Source organism: Vicugna pacos, chromosome 12 (assembly GCF_048564905.1).
Source record: "Vicugna pacos chromosome 12, VicPac4, whole genome shotgun sequence".
Lineage (NCBI taxonomy): Eukaryota > Metazoa > Chordata > Mammalia > Artiodactyla > Camelidae > Vicugna > Vicugna pacos.
This window is the reverse complement of record NC_132998.1, coordinates 61,834,263-61,858,320: the sequence shown is the minus strand read 5'-3', so window position 1 is coordinate 61,858,320 and position 24,058 is coordinate 61,834,263. Positions and strand designations below refer to the sequence as shown.

The 24,058-nt window shown below is 46.9% G+C and overlaps 1 protein-coding gene across 9 annotated transcripts in view; it reads left to right on the top strand.

Moving 5' to 3' along the window:
* The window catches only part of EFCAB6 (EF-hand calcium binding domain 6), a 208,676-nt gene that overhangs the window by 44,747 nt on the left and 139,871 nt on the right, over nt 1-24,058 (top strand). For all 9 annotated transcript variants that reach the window (XM_072973643.1, XM_072973647.1, XM_072973644.1 and 6 more), the window contains 2 exons: nt 15,702-15,838; nt 19,792-19,904. In XM_072973643.1, the coding sequence (XP_072829744.1) occupies nt 15,702-15,838; nt 19,792-19,904 (250 nt within the window). The remainder of the gene's footprint in view (nt 1-15,701; nt 15,839-19,791; nt 19,905-24,058) is intronic.

Genomic DNA, 24,058 nt, shown 5'->3' with positions numbered 1-24,058 from the left:
TCAGATTCCTTGCCCTCGTAGTCTCCAGGGAGACAGAGGGAGTTAGTGGGAATCGGGCATGTCTGGCCCAGAATCCCGCCTCTGCAGCCTCCCATGGGGCCTTGGGCCGGACTCTCACTGCGCTGCGTTCCCAGCTCTGAAGCAGAGGCAGCACTTAACGTCTCAGGGTGGTTACGAGAGTGAATGAGAATAACGTAAGTGATGCCATTGCATAAAGTCAGTGCTCAATAAGTATTAGTCCCTTCCTCCCTGTCAGTGAGGCTGGTTCTCTCTGTCGGCACTCCTGAAAATTTCCTGCGGTAGTGGTACCCCCTTAGCCACCAAGGTGGTAGGTTGTCCTACCCCACGAGAAACAGAAAACTGTGAACTGGCTGGGACAACAAGGAATTCGCATCTCTTCTAAGAGGTCAGGAGGGGAGCACAGGTCCAGGCTTGGCTAACTCATGACTCCTCCCGTCACCAGGAGGGGCCGCCCTTCCAGGCTTGACACTAGATATTGTGACGTCACATTTTCCCAGCGTGCTGTTTCTTCCTGTGTGACTCATTATAATTAACAGGGGAAAACTTCTCCCCATGGACTCACAGCCCAGGGTCATGTCCCCATCCAAACCAGTGGCCTGGACCAGGCCTGATTACTCCCTGGTGTGGTGGCTGGGCTCCCTCCCCTGCAGCATGTGGCCACCAGAGGGTAGATATCTGAACAAATTGACCAATGGAGGGAGGGTATTGTCAGAAAGGAGAAGGGGGCAGAGGTGAATGGATTTGGAGAAAGCGACCTAATGTCTGCTTCAGCCCTCCCGCAAAAGGACCCCCTCGGCCGGCTGGGCCTTCACCCATTGAACACTGATGTAAATTTTTGGATTTTGCCAACTCTGATAATAATAGTTAGCCTGGAGTGAGCACTTACTGGGAGCTAGTCTAAGTGCTTTACTGCATTGAAGTATTTAATTTCCAGGAGAGCCCCCAAGGCAGGTGCCACTGTTACCCACCTGATGGGAAGGGAAACCAGGACAGAGGCTAAGCAGTTGGGCCAAGTGTGCACAGCTGGTGGGCAGAGAAGCTGCAACTCCTGCCTTGGCAGCTTGGCTCCAGGGTCCTAGCTCTTAACTTCTAGGCCACCCTGCCTCTCAGAGGGCCTCTTTAGGAAGGGCATTGATGCTTACTTTGCATTCAGCAAATGTGACTTCTTGTTCTGCCTGGAGGTAGACCCTGGCCATCACAGAGACATCTCCGTAGTCACCGTCACTGTACCATGAACGGAGGTTGCATTCCAACCAGAGTCATCTTGTCCCTGTAGCATCGCCTTCAAATGGGCACTTGGGGATCTTCTTTCCTCTTCTGTCTGTGGCATCCTGCCCTCTTACACTCGTTCCCAACTCCTCAGTCACTTATGCTCCCTGCCTGCCCTGCAGGGTCCAGTCCCCATCCTGGAGCCATGGCAGCGTCTGAGGCCCGACAGTTAGGTTCCTCACATTCTTCAGGTGGGGAATCTGCCAGGAAAAAAGGACTAAAGCAAAGCTTCAGTGTGTTTCCAAGTTAAACAAGTTTTGGTCTTTTACTCTGTTTTATCTTTTGTCAACTCCTCACATGAGGCTAAGGCAGAAGTAAAAGAAGAGTATGACAAAGGAAAACCTCATCTTGCTTCTCAAGGTTTGGGTGGGGTGCGGTGAATGTTCACTGTAAGCCACGTCCAGGGAATCGCCGAGACACAGAACCCAGTGCGGGTTTAGAAATGTCATGACTCGTCTCCCCCTACATGCAAAACAAACTGTTCTTAATTGAAGACTAGAATTCAAGAATGTGTAATTCAGTTAAAGACATTAAAAGAAAAAACAAACCCTAAACAAACACCACCCAGAGCCCCAGGCTGTTAGCTCTTGTACCATGTCACCACCCAAATCAGGGATGCTCTCCCAAGCCCGGGCGCCGTGATGTCAGAACATCTGGTCTACCCAGTCAGCCATGACTAGCATGTCTGTTGGGCACTGAGTGATCTGACACAGCTTTTATGGGATTACCCTGGTTCCTCGGAGTAGAATAGATGCAGCCTTCGTCATTTCAGAAGCAATTAGTAAATAATCAGAGGTACTAAGCTGCTTGCTTGGTCTGTCATATCTTCATGAAAAAGAGACAAAAGTGATGGGTAGATTCATTTTCTTCAATAGGTGAGTTTTCCTAAAAAAGACATTTAAAAAATAATTGCTTGAGGAATAAAGAAACGGTTGTTTCATAAACACACCTTAGCATCAGAACACCACATTAGCGTGAACGGATGTATCAAATACAGTCTGTTTGCCTAATAAAAAGACTGTGTCAAACTCAACATGAGGCCATTTACTAAAACACACAAGCTTTTGGTTAATTCGTAGTATTCTCCAAATCCCACTTTTATCAGCTCTCCTCTGGTGCACTTGGTATTAATTGCCTATTATCGCAGGTATTTGAACACATCTCCTCTTTCATCAGAAGGAAATATTAGCATATCGCAGAGCTGTTGGGACAGATTGTATCCGAGGCACTTTTTCCTCCCCGCAGAAAGTCTATCAATCATAACTGAATATAGTGATTAATAATGTCACAGCTCTTCTTCGTGTGTCTCTGTGCAACTGAATGAAGAGTAGTGCTTACATTTTGATCTAGAGAATTTCAAATAACAAAACAATCAGCTGCCATTTTATAAAAAAAAATGATATTTAAGATGCTTCTACCCCAGGACCTATTTTTGGTGGCGCTATTATTAATTTACTAAAGGCTATAGCAGGAAGCTAGAGCAAAGATTCTGTTATTTCAGAATTTGTATTATTTCAGACTGAGTTTAATCTTAAAAAAAAATCTTGCATGTGGCAAGTCAGTAGTACCAACGAGGTGGCAGGGAGAAGGGTCTGAAACAGCGTGGCGCTGGTGGGGCAGGCTGCAGCCCTGGGCTCGCCCGGCTGGGAGTGCGTCTGGGTCCCGACACTCACGGTCCGAGGGGCCCTGAGCAGGCTAGTCTCCCCGGAAACTGCTTCCTCAGCTGTGAGATGGGGAAGCAGTACTGCAAGATTTTTCCAATATCGTTGAGATTCTTTGTGGGAATAAATAGAAAATGAACTTGCCATACTTCAGGATCGACAGAAGTTACTCCAAAAATTAGGAATCTGCATTTGGAGGAGAGAAGACAAGAGTGACTATGTGGAAACTTAAATGATACTCTGTGGTCATTTATGATTTATAGCTACAAAGACGGCTGTGTGCTGATGGTCCCCACGTTTCTATCTCCATCTGGGGCTCAGGACTCACCACTGTCCCCAGACCAGACCATAGCAGCTGACCGTCCTCCTCGCCCCACCCCAGGAAGCCTTCCTTCTCTGCTCTCCTTGCGTTTTAGTGCGTGGTTCTACCGTTCACTGAGTCATTCCAGCAGAAGTCTGTGATTAGCCCTGGTTCCTGTCTTTCCCTTACTGGCCCCTCTCCCACATTCGGATCCTCAGGAAGTCCTGTCTGCTGCATACCCTGAACCCATCCGCCTCTCTCCATCCCCACCGCCACCACTGTCTCCAGCCTGGGCTGCTTTTCCTGTTCCCACTCTTGCCCCTTTCAAGCTCTCTTTCACACGACGCCCAGAGCTACCTGTTCAAAACATGAGTTTTGAGTTCTCATCAGACCCCTTTGGTTAAGATACCCCAGGGCTTTTGGTTGCCCACTGAGTAAATGCTGGACAAACACCTTGGCTTCTGGCACACAGCCTGAGAGGGCTCCCCCCGGAGGTCCTTTGGACCACACTATCTAAAATTTCCCATTTTCCTTAACACTTCAGACATTCTGAGGTTTTGTTTGCTTTCTTGTTGATCACGAGGAAGTATGTTCCCTGAGAGTGGGCACCTTCTCTGTCTTGCTCACTGTTGTAACTTTAGTGCCTTGATCAGATCCTGACACCTGATCTGAGCTCACGAAATACTTGCAAGATGAGAAAATAAAGTTCTGCAGGAGACGTTCACAGTAGTTGGAATAGCCAGGAAGACGTTCACGAGGAAGGTGAAATTGGAGCTTGAGTTGGACCATGGATGGGACTGCAGTGCGTGCTGAGGTTGGGCTAGAGGGTGAGATGTGGGGTAGGTTTCGGGATTGTAGTCGGGTGTGTGAAGAGGATGCGGAGGTGGGGACAGTGAGGAGACAAGCTCTGTGACGATTCTGTGGGGAGTTATGTTTCTCAAGGCAAGATGGGACAGATCAATCTTGAAATGTAGGCTGGAGAAAAAAATGGAAGTTTTGAAGGTTAGGTGTTAACCCTAAAATACAGGGCTGGGGGTAGTGGTGGCGGCGGTTCACTGAATGTGTCTGACGGGGCGATGGCATGGGGGAGGCAGTATTTAGGGGATGAGGTCAGCAGCGGAATGGCTGCATTTGATGGGAGAGCCGCAGGAGGCGGGGTACCTGTCATCAGGTACCTTGGAAGTAATCAGTCGCTCTCACATCATCATCTACATTCGTTGAGCACCTCTGCAGTTTAGGGGATGCCGTGGAGTTCCTGAGACGGGGTCGGCTTGCCCCTCCTGGTGTGCCGCACTGTCCTGTGAGTGGTCTAGGGTCAGGGTGACAGTGGCCTCAGTATTCTTGGCCTATAGTGTTTGGAGTGGGGCTCCCATCCTATGAGTGTGGGCTGGGTTAGACAGAAGGAGAGACGGGAAATATTTCTTTTATAGTTGGCGCCCTAGGTATTTAGACTTGGGGCTTCTTTTCATAGTTGTGTCAGAAGTTCAATGAATAGTTAGGATGTCTTATTAGATGTTGCAGGGAGCATTTTGAAAATGAAAATCAAATGTAGAGGAAGGCTTACATGGTCTGTAGTATAGATAACAGCAAGTTTCCCTTTTCACCATGGCTGCAAGGAGACTCAAAATCAGATTTTTGGATTTTCGCTCTGTCATAGCAACCATGACTTTGAGATTGCTTTAGCTCTTTTTTTTTTTTTTTTTAAGTCAGCTCCCTTTTCCCTGTTTCCATGGGTCTCACTGAGATGTCTTGAGCTTGTTCAGGTTTTGGTAAAGGTGGGGTTTGCATCGGTTCAACAAGTAAGTGCCTAGTCCTCGGCTGTGGAGGAGAGCAAAGTCAGCCTTTGTTAAAGGTGAGCCATGCCTGGCCGCCGCCCCTCCCACATGTCCCCACACTGAAAGTTTGTGTTGATGAGGTTCTGAATGCAGTCTAATTTTTTCCTATCTGGTTTGGCTCATCTCTACCAGCTGGTAAATAGGAAATGTTCACGGTAGGAAGCCAATACTCTGCAGAGTGTAAACAGATGGAATCGATATAAAGTGACAAGTTAGACTGTGCTACTGAGAATACAGAGCCAAGACGGAGAACATAACAGTCAAGCTACTTATTTCGTTCCAGTTCATTTAGTCCTGAATGGCGCTTCATATCTGCACAGCTGTGTTGTTCTTTTCTCCCCCCCTTTCTTTCTTCTGGGTTGATAATGACAATTTCAAAGAAAAACTTTAATTAAAGATTTTATACGAAATAGCCAAAAGTAGAATAATAAGGAAAATGAGCATTGATGTGTTTATTGTTAAGAGAAATCCTTTTTCTTGGCTTCATTTAAAACATGTCCTCCTTGAATTCCAAACGAGTCTCGTTGTGGTGACGGAGAGGTGCCAGGCTGAGCCCCGCATTTTGCTGCAGAAACAAGACAGGGGGTGGCCCCAGGCCCCCTCTCGCAGCGTCTCCATCCGGGGGAAGCGGGTGGGAGGCCATTTCCCTCCCTCACCTTCTGCTAGAAACCAGGCGACGGAGGTGGCTCCGGGTGAGGAACCGAGCAGAAAGCAGTCAAACAGGAGGCACGGGGAGTGGCGCGGAAGGAGGTTGACGGTACCGCGCGGGCACCCTCGCCTCCTCCCGCCCCGGGAAGGGCCACCGCAGACCTGGGGCCTATTCTGCAGCCCGAGTGGGAGCTCTGGGCTTCAGGGAGGGTATGTTAGGCCTTTCTCACCTCCTTTAAAGCGTCAGTGGTTCACAGTTTTCCTTCCTGGAGCTCCAGGTGCTGGGAAGAGAGCCTCAGACAGAGGCCCGTGGAGCGGCGCTGCCCCGCCTGCTGGCTCGGCGCGCACACGCGAGGCACCTGGAGGCTTTGCCTCCGGCGGACGCTGGCCAGTCCGCCTTCTTCGTCCCTGGAGGCTGCCTAAGGCCCATCCCCTGGCTCTCTGGTTACACTCAGGTATCAACGAGTCCAGCATAGACTGGTCCAGAGCTAACCCGGAGCTCGGATGAGCTGGGCGCCCGGCTCCGCCCTCCTTCCAGCTCCAGGGGCCGCGGGAGTGGTGGTGGGGGTGCTCCCTGGCTCTTCTTTCCCCGGCTCGGCTTCCTTCCTCCCCAGCTCGGGGCGATGATGAGGGCCGAGGTGAGGGAGCAGGCCCTTCTCCCTTCACTGGTGTCCTCTGCGGGGATCGTGTACGGCTGTGCTCTTGGGGTGCAGGGGAAAGTGATTAGGACAGTCCTCTGGGGGCCCCCGGGCTGTGTGGTTTCCTGGGGAGGAGGGTCAGCTCTGGCTTAACCCGCTCCAGACCTCCTCAGCTCTGCTCCTGGCGGCCCACCCCGCATTCCGTGCTGCTCACATCCCCTCACCTGAGGAGCGGCCCTGGGAGCAGGACAGCTTAAGCCTCCACCTTTCTTTAAAAAAAAAAAACTTTTAATAAACTTTTACACAACTTTCCAAGTTTACTTTCCATTTACAGTTATTACAAAATATTGGCTGTTTCCCATGTCATACGATGCATCCTGGAACCTCTCTTACACCCGGTGGTTTGCACCTCCCACTCTTGCACCCCTACATTGCCCCTCCCGCACCTCCCCGCTGGTAACCACTAGTGTGTTCTCTGTATCTGAGTCTGCTTCTTTTTCTGGTATATTCACTAGTTTGTTGTATTTTTTAGAATCCGCATATGAGTGATATCACAGAATATTTGTCTTTCTCTGACTTATTTCACTTGGCATAATGCCCTCTATGTTGCTGCATGGCAAAATTTCATTCTTTTTATGGCTGAGTAATATTCCATTGCATACAGACCATGTCTTCTTTATCCAGTCATCTGTCAGTGGACACTTAAGTTGCTTCCATATCTTGGCAATTGTAAATAATGCTGCTGTGAACATTGCGGTGCATGTATCCTTTTGAATTAGTGCTTTTGATTTTTTTGGATCTATATGCCCAGGAGTGGAATTGCTGGGTCATATGGTAGTTCTATTTCTAGTTTTTTGAGGCATCTGCATACTGTTTTCCACAGTGGCTGCACTAACTTACATTCCCACCAACAGTGTACAAAGGTTCCCTTTTCTCCACACCCTCACCAACATTTGTTATTTGTGTTCTTTTTGACGATAGCCATGTTGAGCATCTTTTCATGTGCCTGTTGACCATCTGCATTTACTCTTTGGAACATGTCTATTCAGCTTTTCTGCTCATTTTTTAATCAAGTTGTTTGGTTTTTTTGATGCTGAGTTGTATGAGCTGTTTGTACATGTTGGATATTAATCCCTTATCGGTCATGTCGTTTGCAAATATTTTCTCCCATTCTGCAGGTTGTCTTTTTTTTTTTTTGTCAATGGTTTCATTTGCTGTGCAAAAGCTTTTAAGTTTAATTAGGTCCCATTTGTTTATTTTCACTTTTATTTTCTTTACTTTAGGAAACAGATCCAAAAAAAATATTGCTGCAATTTGTGTCAAAGAGTCTTCTGCCTTTATTTTCCTCTAAAAGTTTTATACTATCCAGTCTTACATTTAGGTCTTTAATCCATTTTGAGTTTATTTTTGTATATGGTGTTAGAGAATGTTCTAGTTTCATTCTTTTACAGGTAGCTGTCCAGTTTTCCCAGCACCACTTACTGAAGAGATTGTCTTTTTTCCATTGTATGTTTTCGCTTCCTTTGTCATAGATTAATTGACCACAAGTGCATGGATTTATTTCTGGACTTTCTATCCTGTTCCATTGATCTGTGTGTCTGTTTTTGTGCCAGTACCATACTATTTTGATGACTGTAGCTTTGTAGAATAGTCTGAAGCCAAGCGTGTAATTCCTCCAGCTCTGTTCTTTTTTTCTCAGGATTGTTTTGGCTATTCAAAGTATTTTGTGTTTCTATACAAATTTAAGAATTATTTGTTCTAGTTCTGTGAAAAATACCATTGGTATTTTGATAGGGATTGCATTGAATCTGTAGATTGCCCTGAGTAGTATGATCATTTTAACAATATTGATTCTTCCAATCCAAGAACATGGTGTATCTTTCCATCTTGTTTGTGTCATCTTCAGTTCTTTCATTAGCGTCTCATAGTTTTCAGAGTAAATGTCTTTTGCCTCTTTAGGCAGGTTTGTTCCTAGATATTTTATTCTTTTTGATGCAATGATACATGAGATTGTTTCCTTAATTTCTCTTTCTGATAATTCATTGTTAGCCTTCTACCTTTCTTGATTTCCACTTAACCCATGGAAAATCCACACATCCTGTCCGTGCCAACAACAGGTGTGCAGACTGCCCTAATCTGCCCCTCCTGCTCTGCTATCTCTGTTCAATTCTCAGCTCCTTTCCCCAGGAAGGTGCAGAGCAGATCACTGAGTCCACAGAAATGACGTGCCTGTCTGTCCTTCTGCAGGCACCTGTCCTGTCTCTTTAAGGACTTCCTTGGTTTACCAAAGCCTCTTCCCCATAAATGTTGTAACACCCATCTATCCATCTACCCATCATCCATGCATGCATGCATGCATTTCTCCTTCCCTGCCTCCCCCTGTCCATCCATCTATTTATCATCCATCCATCATCCATTTATTCATCCATCCATTCCTCATCCATCCATCCGCTTAACAAATATTCATGGATCCAGGCCCTATTCTTGGCCCTGGACTCCTGTCCACTGAAGACCTTCTTCCCCACAAGGTGTCTGTTCACTTAGGCTGGGCAGTGGGGAAGTGAAGGGGGCGGTGGAGTTGGGTGGAGCGGGGGAAGTAGTGCCGGTTCGGTCACTTACTGTTCCCCAGCATGGGCGTGTGGCTCTCTGGTTATTTGGAACTCTGTCCTCAGCCTTTGGTACTGATCAGCAATTCCTATCACACCACCATTTATTGAGTATGTTCCCTGCGAGGCACCTGCACACGTGAGCTCATTCCATCCGCACACACCGGTGCAGTGCCCCATTCATTCCCGTTTCATAGAAGCCGGGACTGAAATTCAGAAGAGTCAGGTCGCTGGTCCAAGGTAACCCAGAAAACAGCTGCCCAGGTTCTTTGTGTGGCTTTCCGTGGGAGGTGTCTGGACAAGGTTTCCCTTCCAGTTCCTCCCTGCCTTTGCTCCTCAGGGCAGGCACTCTCTGCTCCTTGTAGTGACACTTGGGAGTCTTCCCTCCATGAATTCATCTAAATCTTCTGGGGAATGTTTTAATTTAATTTTGCTCCTATTACTTTTTTTTCCACTAATCACTTACCACCCCCCCTTTTTTTACTTCTCTCCTCTGTGAAACGGGGTGGTGGTGGTGGTGGTGGTGGTTCTTCTTCTACCCCTCCCCTTCCTTCCCCTCCCCCTCCTTCCTCTCCCCCCCACTCCTTTAAAGCTTTCGATCTTGCTTTTTCCTAGCCCTGCTGTCCAGATGGAACTGTCCAGCCTGTTTAGTCCATCTTCTCTGTGGTTCCCTTCCCTAGATTGCTTGGTTCTCGCATCATCCCCCAGGGCTCTGAGAACACGGAGAGGGTCAGATGCTGCCCTTCTCTCCGTCTGCAGTGCCACAGTGAGAACCTGGGGTGCGGTGGGGAGCTGGGGAGTCTAGTGGGGGGCTGGTTGGGGCAGCTACTCCTAAGCCTGGCGTAGGGCTCAGAGAAGGTGGGAAGCAGCTCTTGGCTGGGCCCCTGGCCCCCTGGATGGGTCGGGCTGAGTCTGGTGCTGAAGATGGGGAAGGGTCGGGAGGAGAAGACTTCCCAGCTGCATCTTCAGAGAGCCTCAGGCCACTTCCTGGCTCCTGAGGCTTTAATTCAGAGTCATAATTAGCTTCTGTTTGGGTTTTCTTTTTAAATTCTCCGGGCTTCTCTTGTTTGTGCACCTGAAGCTGCTGTGACACCTACCACCCACTCAGATGGGAGGGAGGGGAGCAGGGGTTGTGAACTTCCCCTGTGAAGATGGTAACTATTTAGATCTTGGGGGGCCAGGCTGTTCAGTCTGACTGCTCAACTCTGCCCTTGCACGGAGGCAAGCAGCCCCGGGCAGTTTCATTTCCATAAATGAACGGAGTGGCTGGGCGCCAATAAAATTCACTTTTGGATTTTGAAATTTGAAACTCATATAACTTTCATGCATCACAAAATAGCCTTCTTTTGATTTTTTTCAACCATTTAAAAATGTAACACCCATTCTTAGCTTGCAGGCAGACAGAGTCAGGCGGCAGGCAGGAGGTGGCAGCACCCGGAGCCCGGGAGGGGAGCTGGGCCTCTGCAGGCACCGGGTCTGGGCGGGGGCACCTACCCCAGGCTGGTCCCTGCACTCATGGGGCAAGCCCATGCTTTCCTTTCTGAGAAGCTGGATTTGGAAGGAGGCCCTTCTCCTTTTGTGAGCTGTGTGGCAGTTTCCTCCTCTCTCCGTGGATTTGGCCCTCTCTGAGCCCTCCCCCTGAGAAGTGGTGGGGAACTGAAGGGGGGCGGAGCACCTGGAGAGGTGTGGGAGTGGACCCCCTGCTGCAGGGGAGGGGGCTGGGGACCACTTTCAGGCAGAACACACCAAGATGTCCGTGTGGAGGGCAGGGGCCAGCGATGGGCTGGAAGTGCGGCAGGAAAGCCTGGTGTGAAGGTGCCGGCTCCTGCCCCGAGTGGAGAGTGGACGGCAGGGCCGGGGCAGGGCCTTTGGGCAGCAGCATAGCTGTGAACTCATCACGCAAGTATTTATGAGCATCCACTCTGCCCAGGGACTGTTCTCAACTTGGGGGTGCAGCAGCAGATGAAGCCAGGTCCCCTCCGCGGCATTTACATTTCAGTGGAAGAAGAAAGACAGCAAACAGAAAGAGAAACATGAGACGTCCAGGTGTGGATGGACGCGAGGGAGAAAAGGGATGAGGGCGTGCTTTTGTGGAGGTGTCAGGAAGGCCTCCTGGAGCAGGTGGCACATGACCGAGACCTGATCGAAGCCCCTGAGGGAGCTGTCCAGCGGAGGAAACCCAGCATGCAGAAACCCTGAAGGGTGCACGGGCTCGGTGTGTGTGAGAAAGGTCAGGGAAGCTGTAGCTGGGGCAGAGGGAGGTGAGGAGAGCCGGGGGGGCTGGGGGGCGGCGTGGTGGGGAGGTGGAGGGGCTCAGATCAGCTGGAGAGCTTGTGAAATAGTTGGCTGTGGCTGGAGCCCAGGGACCTGGGGTGAGAGTCAGAGCTGGAGTCGGGGGTAAGCAGAGGCTCAGACAGAGTAACTCTGAATGCAGACTTGTCCCATTTTTATCAAAATGGTAGGTCTAGCTGGCCTAGGAAGGAGCCCGAAGCTGCCCACGTCAGCCCGATTTCTCCCTTTACCGTTTCCTCTTCTCATTTCGAGGGGGAGGGAAGTGGGGCGAAGCAGGGGCCGGGGGCTTTTATTCCTTTGTACTTTTTCTTCTTTCCCGTCATATGTGGGACAAGTCTTCACACCACGGCCCTAACTCCGGTGCCTTTGATAAGCCTCACCATCTGCAGCTCCATCTAGATCTTGCCAAACTTCAGTCTGACAAATGATAAGAAACTTGGAGACATACCTCTGGTGGGTGTGAGTTCTGTGCCAGATTCGCTGCTTCCCTGCTTCCCGCGCCGGAGATCCATATGGGTTGCTTTGGGTTTTAAAAAAGCACATCGCCTCATGTCCTCTCGTTTTACCAGGAGAGGTGAATCAGGATTTGGCAGCAGACAAGGTGCTGAGATTTTTCGTTTGCCTGTGGGCACAAGTGCTCTCCGTGGCCGGGGCTCCACTCTTGCAGACAAAGTGATGGGGCTGACGGTGAATGCACGAGCCCGTTTCCTTCCAGCTGACGCTGTGTGGCTCCTCCTCGCTGGGTGTGCCCCGTTCTGAACATTAAGATCATTTCGGCCGAACCCCTCTAGTTGGAGGAGGTGGGAGATGTGCGTACAGTTTAGCACAGGGCTTTTGTTGCACATAACAAACGCCAATTAATATTTGTTCACTTATCATAGTTTTGTCATCTTTGTCACATTGAATGTGACCGTCATTACTGTCAGGATTGGTCCCGAGGAGGCATGTGTTTGTAGACATGTAACAGGGCTTCCTTCGAGTGTGGCTCTTTTCCAAGCAGGTGAAAAGAGGAGGGATTCATTCATCCATTCGCTCAAGCAGATGCACACTGAGTCTCGCACTCCGCCGGTGGCTGTTCTAGACCCCGGGGGCGGGGGGAGGGGGTAGCAGTGAACAGAACCCTGCTCTCAGGAAGCGGATGTGCAGGAGGGAGAGACAGACAATAAAGACAAGCATTAAATTAGTTGATGAGAAGCACTTTGAAGAAGATGAGTGCTGGGGGCAGGGGCGGGGAAGGCCTTCTAGGTAAGATAACATTTGGGCCAAGACCCAAATGAAGTAAGGGAGGAGCCAGTGGGTGCCTGGGGAGGAACGTTCCAGGCAGAAGGAACAGCAAGTGCAAACAGCAAACGCCTTGAGGCAGGAGGAGCCTGGCTGGCATCTTGGGGAGCAGCAGAGTTGAGCCAGGGGCCGGGTGGCGAGATGAGAGCCAGTCTGTGGGGCCCTCGCCTTTGACCTGAGGGGCTGGGAGCCGCTGGAGGGCAGGGAGCAGAGGGCATGCTCAGCCTTCCATTTAAACAGAATGCCCTGGCGGCTGCATGGAGACTTTCTGTGGGGTCGGGCGTGAACACTGGAAGACCAAATGGGAGGCCGTTGCACCAGCCATCGGGCGTAAGGCAGAGAGACAGGGCTGGATGGCAGAAATGTTTTGAAGGGAGGGCTGCGGGCTCTCGGGCTAGGCTAGACGTGGGGTGTGAGATGAGGACCCAGCAGGATGGACCTGCCGGGGGGGACGAGGAGGCTGGGGGATGAGCAGGCTGGTCTGGCGAAGCTGGGATGTCTGTTAGGCTCTCAAGGTGGATGTCAGCAAGGCAGGTGGAGATCCTGACCTGCCTCAGAGGAGGGGACAGAGACAGACACCTGAGGGTGATCCGGTGGTCATTAAGGCCACAGGGCTGAGCCACCTGGGAGTAAGTGGTTAGAGAACCAGGAGGCCCGAGGCCCATGTCTGCAGGCACCCAGAGTTCAGGAGGCAGGGGAGGAACCTGGCAGGCACCAGACAAAGCCAGAAGGAGGAGGAGAACTGGGGGCAGGGGTGTGGGAGCCACGGGAGACGTGTGTCCAGGAAGAAGGGGCAGTGACCTGGGTGGAGGGCTGCAGCGGGGACAGCAAGACGGGCCCCCACGAGCTGCCAGGTCTGGCAGAGTCACCCTCACAAGGTCACAGTTTCTGTGGAGTGGTGGGTCCAAAACTGATTGGGTAGGGGAGACACGTGGGAGTCAGGGAGCAGGCAGCTCCAAGGGGGGATTTCTGCAAAAGGGAAGATGTGGCTGGAGGAGGAGGTGAGGCGAGGAGGGGGCTCGTTTCTAAGGCGTTTCACCGTAGTGGGTGTGAGAGTGGAGTCGGGACCACAGTGCATGAGTGGGTCCTTGCATGCCTGGGAGTGGCGGGGTCACATGTATCACAAGGGCAGCGTCCTGGGACGGGGGGAGGCCGATCGCTGGGTACGGAGGCAGACAGGCTGGGGGTGTGGGGGAGCTTTAGGCTATTGCCTTCCAGTTGCTTCTCTTTTCTCTGTAAATAAAGAGGATTATCAGTGGAGAGGACAGAGGAGGGGTGGGAAGGGAGGGAAGGAGAGTGGAGACTGTGGGAAAGGCTGCCTGGTGGTGGTGGGGCGTGGGGGTTGAGTGGACTACGCCGTAGAGGAGGATTACGATGCATGCCCAGTTGGGGGCGTTGGTGGTCTCGAGTGAGGGGACCCAGGTAAGTGCTCTCCAGCCATATCAGGTGCTTGGAATAGGTGGTGAGTTGGACTTGACATGGGTTAGAAGTTAGAATCTTGCCAAGACAGAGAGATGCAGGAGGAGGAGGGAGGTGGCGGGTGGTTATACAGATGGACCCATGGCTGGAGGGGAACAGTGGTGAGGAGGAGAGGGAGGGGAGTGTGGAAAGGAGCCGGAGCAGCAGGTGGAGGTCTGGAGGGGAGAAGGCTGTTGGAGGTCAGCCGTCAGAGGAGGGAGCTGAAAGGTGGGACTTTCACATGTTAATGTGGGGCTTGGTTTTGGAAAGCGGCAGTTATTGGTGACAAAGTGTGAGTCTGAGCAGGCAGCGGTACCTTCTGGATGGGAGAAGGACCGGGAGCTGAGACTGGGAGTCGGACCCCACGAGTGGTGCTGGAGGCAGGGCAGGTGTGATGGGGGCAGGAGGGCCCCAGATGACCCAGCCAGGAGCAGCCAGGGAGGAGCCCTTCTCCCACCAGCTCAGTGGTTCCTTCCCAGGAGGGCTCTGCCCGAGGGCTCCTTCTGGGTCAGCCCCGGATCAGAGAAGATGCTGAGGAAATAGGGAACAAACCTGATCATCTTGGAATTTTCCCTAAACTCCTTCCTTGAGGTGCACTAATTTCCCTTCAGCTCTGGGCTGGACTTGGATTTGATCTAGTACAGGATGTAGTCAGACCTCCCCGGATCTAGCCCTACTGACAGTCATCACTCTTCATCCACAGTCCCACCGTCATGCCCTCCCGTCCTGCCCTAGCCCCCTCCTAGCTCAGATGTCACCTCCTGCAGGAAGCCTTCCAGACGGCTCCACTGGAAGTGTTTGTTGTCTTCTGTGAAGACGACAGCTCCTTATTTGTCGCTGTTGTTTGGCACTTGTTCCCATGGGTCACCTTGACTGAATATTTATTTGCATGTCTTATCTTCTTCGTGGGAAGTGGGGTTCGGAGATGGACGTGAGTTTGAACCCCAGCATCATTATCATCTAGCCAGGTGATGACAGGTGACTTATGTTGCCTCCCCGAACCTCGGATCTTACTGAAGTTGGGGAAAGGTTACTTCCTTCGTGTGGGTCGGGAGGATTCAGTCACATGGCTGTGGGCTGGACACACGTGAGCCCCCGAGGGTGTTTCTTTCCTTCACATAGAAGTCGCTCAGGGCAAGCACACAGCTCTGCGTCTCCTGACCAAATGCCTTTGCAGGTCTGTGCCCAGTAAATATGCATTTGCTGAATTTGGGAAAGATGGCTATAAAACTTTCCTGTAATATCTTTTAAAAATTCAGAGGGGTTGAAATATATACTCATATTTTTCAGCTCCTAGTAAAAATAGTTTGCATATGGCTATGAAAAATAAAAATTGTCCAAGTCCAGCTATGCCAAAACTATAGTTTTAAAGTATCAATTAACAAAAAAGATTTTTTCATATGACTATAAAAGGGAATAAATTGTATATGAAGCTTACTGCTTTATATCAGAAAGTTTTTTCTAAAAAACTAAGACCATTTACAGAGAAAATTGCTTTGAAAACATTCAATAAATGTAAAGTGTCCTTTTTTTCCATAGACGTGTCATTTTGCAGTATCTACGACTGTGAGTCTTTGAAAACATTTTATTTTACAAGAAGTATTTAAACACTTTCACTTTTTTTTAAATTGTAGTCTTGATTTTTTACCACTGGATCTTTTGACTTTTCCTAAATCTCTTTTTATATACAGATTTTCAAAAACATTAAAACTGTTATCAAAGCCTTTAAGCTCATTGACATTAACAAGACTGGTCTGGTTCAACCACGTGAGCTGAGGAGGGTTCTGGAGACCTTCTGTTTGAAGATGAAAGATGACGAATACAAACAGTAAGTACATGAGAGTGTGGCGGGAGGCTGCTCGGCAGAACTTCAAACCAGCTTCACGGCGGGGCCTGGTCGGGCTCGGTGGGCCCAGGCTGGTCCTCCCTCCCGCCTCCCCTGTTGGCTGGTTCTGAAGGAGGCACTCAATGGGCATTTCTCCCGTGTTGGTGAAGCTCTCCACGGGTTCTCAAAAGCGAGAGCTAATGGTTCTAGTTCCTCAAGCACCCTCGGGGAGAGTCATCTGGCCTACAGCTTTGAGCACATCTCCATTATTTAAGCAATCCATCACCAAGTGTCCCTCTCTGCCTGCTTGGCATCATGCCCGCCATCCCATGTGTTTCCAGTTCACAGTTGATTTTTACTCAAAGCCTGGGGTTAGGAGAAGAGTGAAAAATTTCAGGATTTATTCGTCGGTTGGTATGCTCCCTATTGGCTCTCCATCCTGATATAATAACAGACACTGAATTTGCCTTTGAGGATGGTCGTTGCTGAGGTTGGGGTGGGCATTGTAGCAGGGGGATGGTGAATAACGAATGCTGGGCTGCTTCACGGCATTTGAGAGCCGCCGCCACCTGCTCCTGACTTGAGGGCAGTGTGTGGAGGCCTGCACAGTCATTTTTTTGAGCCTACAATAAACTCTGGATCATTTAGAAGAAGCCAAATGCTTGGCTTCTGTGGCCACTTGAATTTTGAATGGAAGCCACTAGAAGGGGGGCCATGTTGAGCGTAATTTATCTAGTACTCAGCCAAGAGGTACTCTTCCTCTTCCTGCCTCTCCCCTGTGTTTCTAAATACCCTCCAGGCCATTAGCAAAAGTACCAAGCCTTGTTATTTCACTCTGAGCCTGAGAGTTTCGTGATACACTGCAGTTACAAATCGCTATGAAAATGGGTCGTTGTGATTGCTTACATAGTTTTATAAAGACGACGTTGCTTCCGTTAGTAGAGGAATTTGCTCCTATAGCAAGAAGTCTAGAGGGCAGGTGACAGTGTCATGGGCACTGCAGGGTCTGAAAAGCAGAGACTTTTTAAAAAATGGTTATTTCCTAGTCTTTTGACTATTTTCTTCTTTTTCCCTTTTATAACCCACCTCAGAATATAACGGACATAATAGATGTTTTAATTTTTACATCTTTCTGGCTGGGAAAGTGTCCAGAATAAGATCCAAACAAAACAAATTAAATAATTTTGTGCACGCAATTATAGAACAGAAGCAACACTCTTCTAAAACAGGCAATCAAAAAACAAAGCAGTGTTTTATTTGACAATAAACCTTGTGTTTGGCACTGCAGTCTCCAACCTAGTAAATCTATAAAAAATGTTACTGTCTGTTTCCCCATCTCACAAGTATTGAATAATAAAGAACTCCACAAATTTTTATTTGAGATTTTTTTTAAACCTCAAAAACAATACTGTTTGCATGATAAGACTCGAGGAACTTAACATAATAGAATTGCTTTCCTTTAGAACAGAAGCGCGGGGGATCAAAAGGAGACCATTTCTTCAATTGCTTTAATGCTTTTCTTATTGAAGCTCAAGAAGATGCTCTTTCCTTGAGAAGCTGCTTCAGCGTTAACTTTGCCTTTTTAGTGTTTGAGCAGGAAACACAATGCAGTTTTGAATCCTTTCTTTTATCTAACAGCTTTCTACTTAGTATCAGCCTTCAGCGCTTGGTGAGGCAGGAATTGCCTTGGGCTTTGAAGTCAGGCACACCTGGGGTGGGGTCTGTGTCTGCCCTCCCTGGTTCTAGGGCCTCGGGCAGCTCCTGGGCTTCCCTGAGACTCAGCTTTCTCCTAAAGAAATGGGGACCGAGGGAGCCCACCTTGCAGGGCTGGTGTGACAGTTCCACATAACGTGCCAAGCGCACCTGTGATGTGGCCAGCACGCAGTAGGTGCTCGCTTCACAGCGACGCTATCGTAGTCATACAGATTCCACAAATGCCCTTCACTCTGAAAAACAGTTCTCTTTAGGCTGCAGAATATCATCCAGTCCGTGCAGCAAGAGGCAAGGGAGAAGATTATCGCCAAATTTACACTTAACCAGACAGTCCTGAGACCCGCTGGCTTTGGTTCTCGCTTTCCCATTCACCCCACCCTCCCCTCCATTGTCCCGCAGGACAAAGTATTTGAATCTGGGTAAGATAATTTATGAGCAGTCCTGAAAAACAAACAAACTCACTAGAGGTCGGCCTGCTGCTGGGGAGATGAATGAAGCCCAAGGCACAGTTCCGGGTGGTGATGCTGGAGAGGTTTTGGGGTTGATTGGCGTCATTCCCTTTGCACCTAAAGTCGGCTTTCCTGTGTGACTGACTTACCCTAGGTATCTGCAGACGTGTGGGTTCTCCTGCCCAGAGTTCAGCTCCCTGGGAAAGTGGCCTTGGCTGCTGCATCTTAGGTGTGGTTCTGTCTCCCATGCCTTGATTCTTGTTAAAAATAAAAGCCTTTTGAGATACTGCATCCTTGGGAAGTACTGAGGCTTTATTTTTGAAATTTTATCTGTGGGAAATATTACCATGGGATTCTGTCTGTCTGTCCTCAGTGAATACGTGTTGGGTATTATGAATAGGGGGGAGTTTGGCATTAGGACAGGGCAGGATTCTCTTATGAGCAAATACCAGTTTGCAGGAATGCTGAATTTCCCCAGAAAACAGGAGAGTTGGTGATGAGATTTTTGTCCATATCCTGGATATGTTCCCGGAGCCGCAGGGGAGCCGAGACTTTCTGTAGGGCAGCAACTTAAAAGGAACACCCTAGGTGCCACCTTCTGGGTTCCTGCGCTTGCAGCTTATTTGTGGCAGACTGAGACTACAGATGAAAGATGGAGCTGTTCAGGGAGTTTCAGTGTTAACATCTGGCAGCCATCATATCTCAGGATAATTTTTCTTATTAGAACAATAGGCAAGATCCATCAAAGTGGAAAAAAAGGTATGCATTGAAATGAATACATGACATTACTCTTTGTTAAATTTGGAAAACAGAAAAATAACAAATACTTTAAGTGATAATTACTAAATTTTTAGAAAGCATCATGAAATTAGGTAATTATAGAAACCAACACATATGGAGACAATATAACCAAACATTTTAAAACTGTCATTTTTTTTATAAATGTAATAATGCAGAAATTATCTGGAAAACCATTTATCAAGTGGCAGATTTGAATAAAAGAAAATTCATTTTAGAAAGAAAAAAGAATCCAGACATTCTATTTATCTTAACTTAGAAAAAGAGTATCTCAGTATATTTCAGGGAGAGACATTGCTTAAGTGTTTTAAAATTTCTCTTTATATATAGAAATCACAGACTGCTCCAAGAAAAGCTCCCCCCTCCTACCATTAACTGCTTTAAAATGACACGCTGTCCTGGGCATCCATTTCTCTCTGTGAAGTGATCTAGTTGGTGAGGAAGGTGGGCTATTTCTCCCCTCCACCAGCTCTAGATTTCTCTGGCTATAGAAATTTTATGCTGACTCATGGCCCAGATCCATCTCCCCTCCAATTATTAAAGGAAGCAGAACCTGTTTTGCTTTTGAGCACAGAGGTGGCCCCTCCCTCCTGCCAGAGGAGGGAGAAGACCCTCCCCAATGCAGGCAGGGCACAGGTCCTGGACATTCCTGTTTATTCAAATCTGTATGCAGCCATTTGGAGGCTGAGTGGAGTGATCTCCATAAAGTATCTGCATTTTTTATTTTTAATTAATTCATTTTATTTATTTATTTTTAAATTGAAGAACAGTTGATTTACAACGCTGTGTTAGTTTCAGGTGCATCTGCATTTTTTAATCTTACAGTAACATTTCCTAGGGTTTACTTCTTAATTCCAGCTCTAGCTAGAAACACACATTAAAATTAATGCCAACCCCAGTGTAAAGGAATCCTTGGTTAAAAAAAAAAAAACAACTTGCTTCATTTAGATTCTCTGTATCATAATTTCCGAATACTAACGAACATTTCTATTTTAGATTTGCAAAACACTACAACATTGATAAAGATACTGCAGTGAATTATAATGTATTTTTGAAGAACCTCAGTACAAATAATGACTTGAACCTTAAATATTATATAAGAAGTCAAGGTAAGTATTTTTAAAGATTTCAGTAGCCTTTGGCATGGTAATTCCTCATCTGTGAATCTGTCCTGTGGAAATACTTTTCAAATATGGAAAGTGCGTTATCCACAAAGACAGTCATGGTATCCTTATTTATGCGAATAACAAATGTCTAACAACAGGAGAAGGGCTAAGTGAATGACAGCATATCCATGTGGTAGCATGTACAGCCACGAGCAATGATTTCCACAGTGTTAACGATGACATGGAAAATGTATGTGGAATATTAATAAATAATTGGAAAGAACCTCCAAAATACAGATTGTCATTAAGTTTAATATCTCTGGGTGTTTGGTTCTTTCTGCTACTTCTGTATCTTTAAAATGTTTTGATAATGAACATGTTATTCCTTTAATGATGGGAAAAGTTTTAAAACAAAAAGGCAAGCAGTTGAGTAGTTGGTATGCTTACACTGGACCTGGAAAGCCAGGCCCACAGGCGTACACCCTCGAAAAGGAAGAACTTTCCTTGTGCTGGTGGTCTTCATCCCAGCCTCGTGTCTGGGGCTGTTGACCTGCTGCGTAGCTCTGGAGAGAACAGGGGTCCAGGTCCCTGAGGATGAATGTGTGAAGAATGCGACTGGAGATTCTCCCTTCCAGGCCTTGGGTCGTTGGAGATAAGAATTTCTTGCCTCAGAGTGTCACCACCTGTGACTGGCTCATGCAAGATGGGTTGTCACTGTGCGGTTCCAGCTTAATTCATTGCAACAAATATTCATTGAGTACCTTCTGTGAGTCTCAGATCTGTCTGACTAGCAAACTTAAAAATCACGAATTCTCTGATTTCAGCTTAGTTTCACTAACTGAGATAGCTTATAGCAGAGTCCAGGACTCTACTTTTCAAAGCCTTCCAAATCTGGGGAATTACTAGACAGTCTGACCCTGCTTACATTTGGTTAGTTCATGTGCACGTCCCTATGCTCCTAGGCCCCTCGCTGGGTACAAAGCCGAGTAAAATACTCTAAGAAGTGTGTGCGCATGTGTGTTTGTCTATATGTGTGCATGTATGTATCTTTTTCAATAGGGCAAGTAAGACACAAAACAAATCACATAAAAATAATATTAGAAACATCTATTTATTGTACTCTGTGTAGTTACTTTGTAAACCTTGATTCTGACTTTATTTCTCTCAAATAAAAGCACTGCGAGGGGGGTATTATTATCCCATTTTTTAATATGAGGAAACTTGGACTTAAGGACGCTAAGTGAATTTCCCAGTGGTAAATGGTTTGTTTGTGTTGGCATCAACACTTGAACTGTTTGGCTCCAAAACAATTTAAATACCTGTAAGAGAAGAACAAAATGTCACGGGTGCTCACAGGAGGAAAAGGGATGCCTGATTCAGGGGACACTTCTGCAGGACCAGGGTTCACAGGATGCGCGTGACAAACACCATGGGAATGAACATTCTAGTCCAAGCGCCCTTGCCGGGGAGCATGTCTGGCTGAAGCGTGGACTGAGAATTTAGCTCAAGTGGGACAGAAAGTGGTATCCACCCTGATGATAGAGAATTTTCATCACAAATAAGTTCACATATCTAATTTGATAACCATAATAACTGACCTCACCTACTGAACACTTGTTCCATGCCAGGCACCAGGCTGAGCAGGCTTCTCGACTGTCTCTTTTCGTATTCCCTGCAGCCCTGGGAGGCAGGCACTGATGCAGACGAGTAAAAAGATTGAAATAAACAACCAAAGCATTCCTACCACCCAGAAATAACCACTCTCAGCATTATTCCTGGTATCTTTCCATACATAGATATGGAAAGGGGAGACAGATAGAAATACATTTGTAAAGATGGATTTATATAGGTGCTATTTTATGTAAGTATTACCTTTTACTTGAATGTATCAGAAGAATCGAAATGGAAATGATGCTGAAGACAATGTTGAATATATCTCTTTTGGCTGCATGTAATGCCGTGGTCACACTTTCCCCTTCAGAACATCACAGACTTTGATCCCTTGCCTTCTGGTACTGAGTCTGCTATGCAGACGCCTGAAGATGGTCTAATTTTCTCCCTTATTGATGATTTGCTTTTTCTAGCTGGTTGCCTAAAGAATTATTTATCCCTGAATTTTGCTAGCTTAGCTAGGATATGTCTTGGTGTTAATAAGCTTTCTGCATCAGTTTTCCAGAACACAGTGAATTTTCAATCTGAAAATCAATTCTCTCTTCATTTCAAAGATCTTTTGTTTGTCTGTTTTTATACATCTTTGAATAAATCTTCTGTTCCATTTTTCAGATTGACCTCAGTGATACAAACTCTCCTTATGTTGGATTGTTTTCACCTTCTGCATTAAGTTCTCTTGAAGTGCTTTATTCTCTGTCTTTTCCCTCCGTATTCACCATCATCATCTTCAGTCTTTTAGCTAGATTAGTAATTTGATTTTCACTAAGGTCTGTTCTAGTCCTTGCTGTGTCTGCTTTATTTATTACTTCTATAATGCCATTTCCTTTGGCCTGCTATAGTGTTTTCCCCTCTCATTTTATTGTTTTATCATCTTGTTATTGAGCTCTTGTTTTAAAGAATTCATGTTCCTATTAAAATGTTCTGTGAAGTAATTTTGTACCTAAAATTACATTTTCTTCCAAGTTGGGATCTTTGCCTTTTTGCATTATTCTCCTCTCCTTTCTCCTCTTTCCACCAACCCCTTCCCCCAATGTTTTCCCCATAGAGTTTGTGTAATTTTTAGAAATTTGGATTGATTGAGCATTTTTATTCCATTATTCATCTTCAGTTAATCAGAATCTATCTTCAAATAATATTATGCTAATTCACATGAATTATAAAGACTTTAAACAGTATTTTCTGAATTCTTCTCTCCTGTCCTCTGTTACATGACTGTCATACACTGTACTTTTACATGCACTATAAACACAGGATTCATTGCTCAGCTTCTATTTGTCTGCTGAGATTTCCTGTCTGTTCATTCATTAGTATTATATTTTCCTTCAGATTCTCAAAACACTGTTATTTAAAAATTTTAATCTGCAAATTCCAACATCTAAGTCATTTCATGGTTTGGTTTTTATTGGTTAATTTTTTTCTTAAATGTGGATCACAGTTTCCTGGGTTTTATTTTTGTTTTTTGTTTTTTGTTTTGTTTTGTGTGTGTGTGTGTGTGTCTAATAATTTTAGAATTTATCCCAGATATAGTAAATTTTTCATTGTAGACACTATGGATTCTGTTACATTCCTCTGGAGAATTTAAGTTTTTGTTTCAGTAGCCAGTTTACTTTAGTAGAAGGCTAATCTTTGTCTTCCCTGAAGGGGTTAACACAGGAAATGTTGGTCCTGCTGTTTTGGTCTTAGCTGGGCCTCTGGTTGTCTGTTCTACACATCTGTAGTTCAGGGCCTAGCGAGAGATTTTGGCGGAGTTTATTCACAGACTTCGGAGATCCTCTTCGATGCCTTTCTTTTTGGGCTTTCCATCCCACGTTCCAGCTGCTGTGGTAGTCCGGATTCTCTTTTCTGATTCCTAAAACCGGTAAGACCCTGGGTTTATATCCAAACTCCAGCTACTTAGTATGTTTCCAGCTGAGGCCTGCCCTCGGGCAAAAGGCCAAATAACAGGAAACTCAATGAGTCTTACTCCATTTTTCCAAATGTTAACTCCAGTTTATGTCATTTGCTCTCCAATGCCTGCAGATAGTTTTCCGTTTCTATTTTGGCTGGAGTTTATAATTGTTATCTGCTGGGATGGTTGGTTCAGTGTGAGCCAGTTCACCATAACTGGAAACAAAACTTTCTGGCTGCCCATGTAAGTTTCTTCTTGCTTCAGTTTATGCTAGTAAATTTATTTATTTATTTGTTTTGATAATTTTTACTATTTTTTCTTTTGCTTATTTTATTAAGTATTATAAGAAGGGAATCTCCAGTTCATATATTTGCAGCAACCATTATCTATGACTTTTCTAAATATAGAACAATATTTATTTTCCATAATTTTGCTGTGTGTATCACTATGAACCCCCATTAGAGTTCCATTGCCCCAGGGTGGAGCGCGCACAGGACGCGGCGTCAGAAAGTGGGGCCTGGGACCTGCCCCACCAAGCGAGGCCTGCTTGGCTCCCCGTCTCTCTGCGAGGCTCCTGCAGCTTCTACGCTCTGAGAGC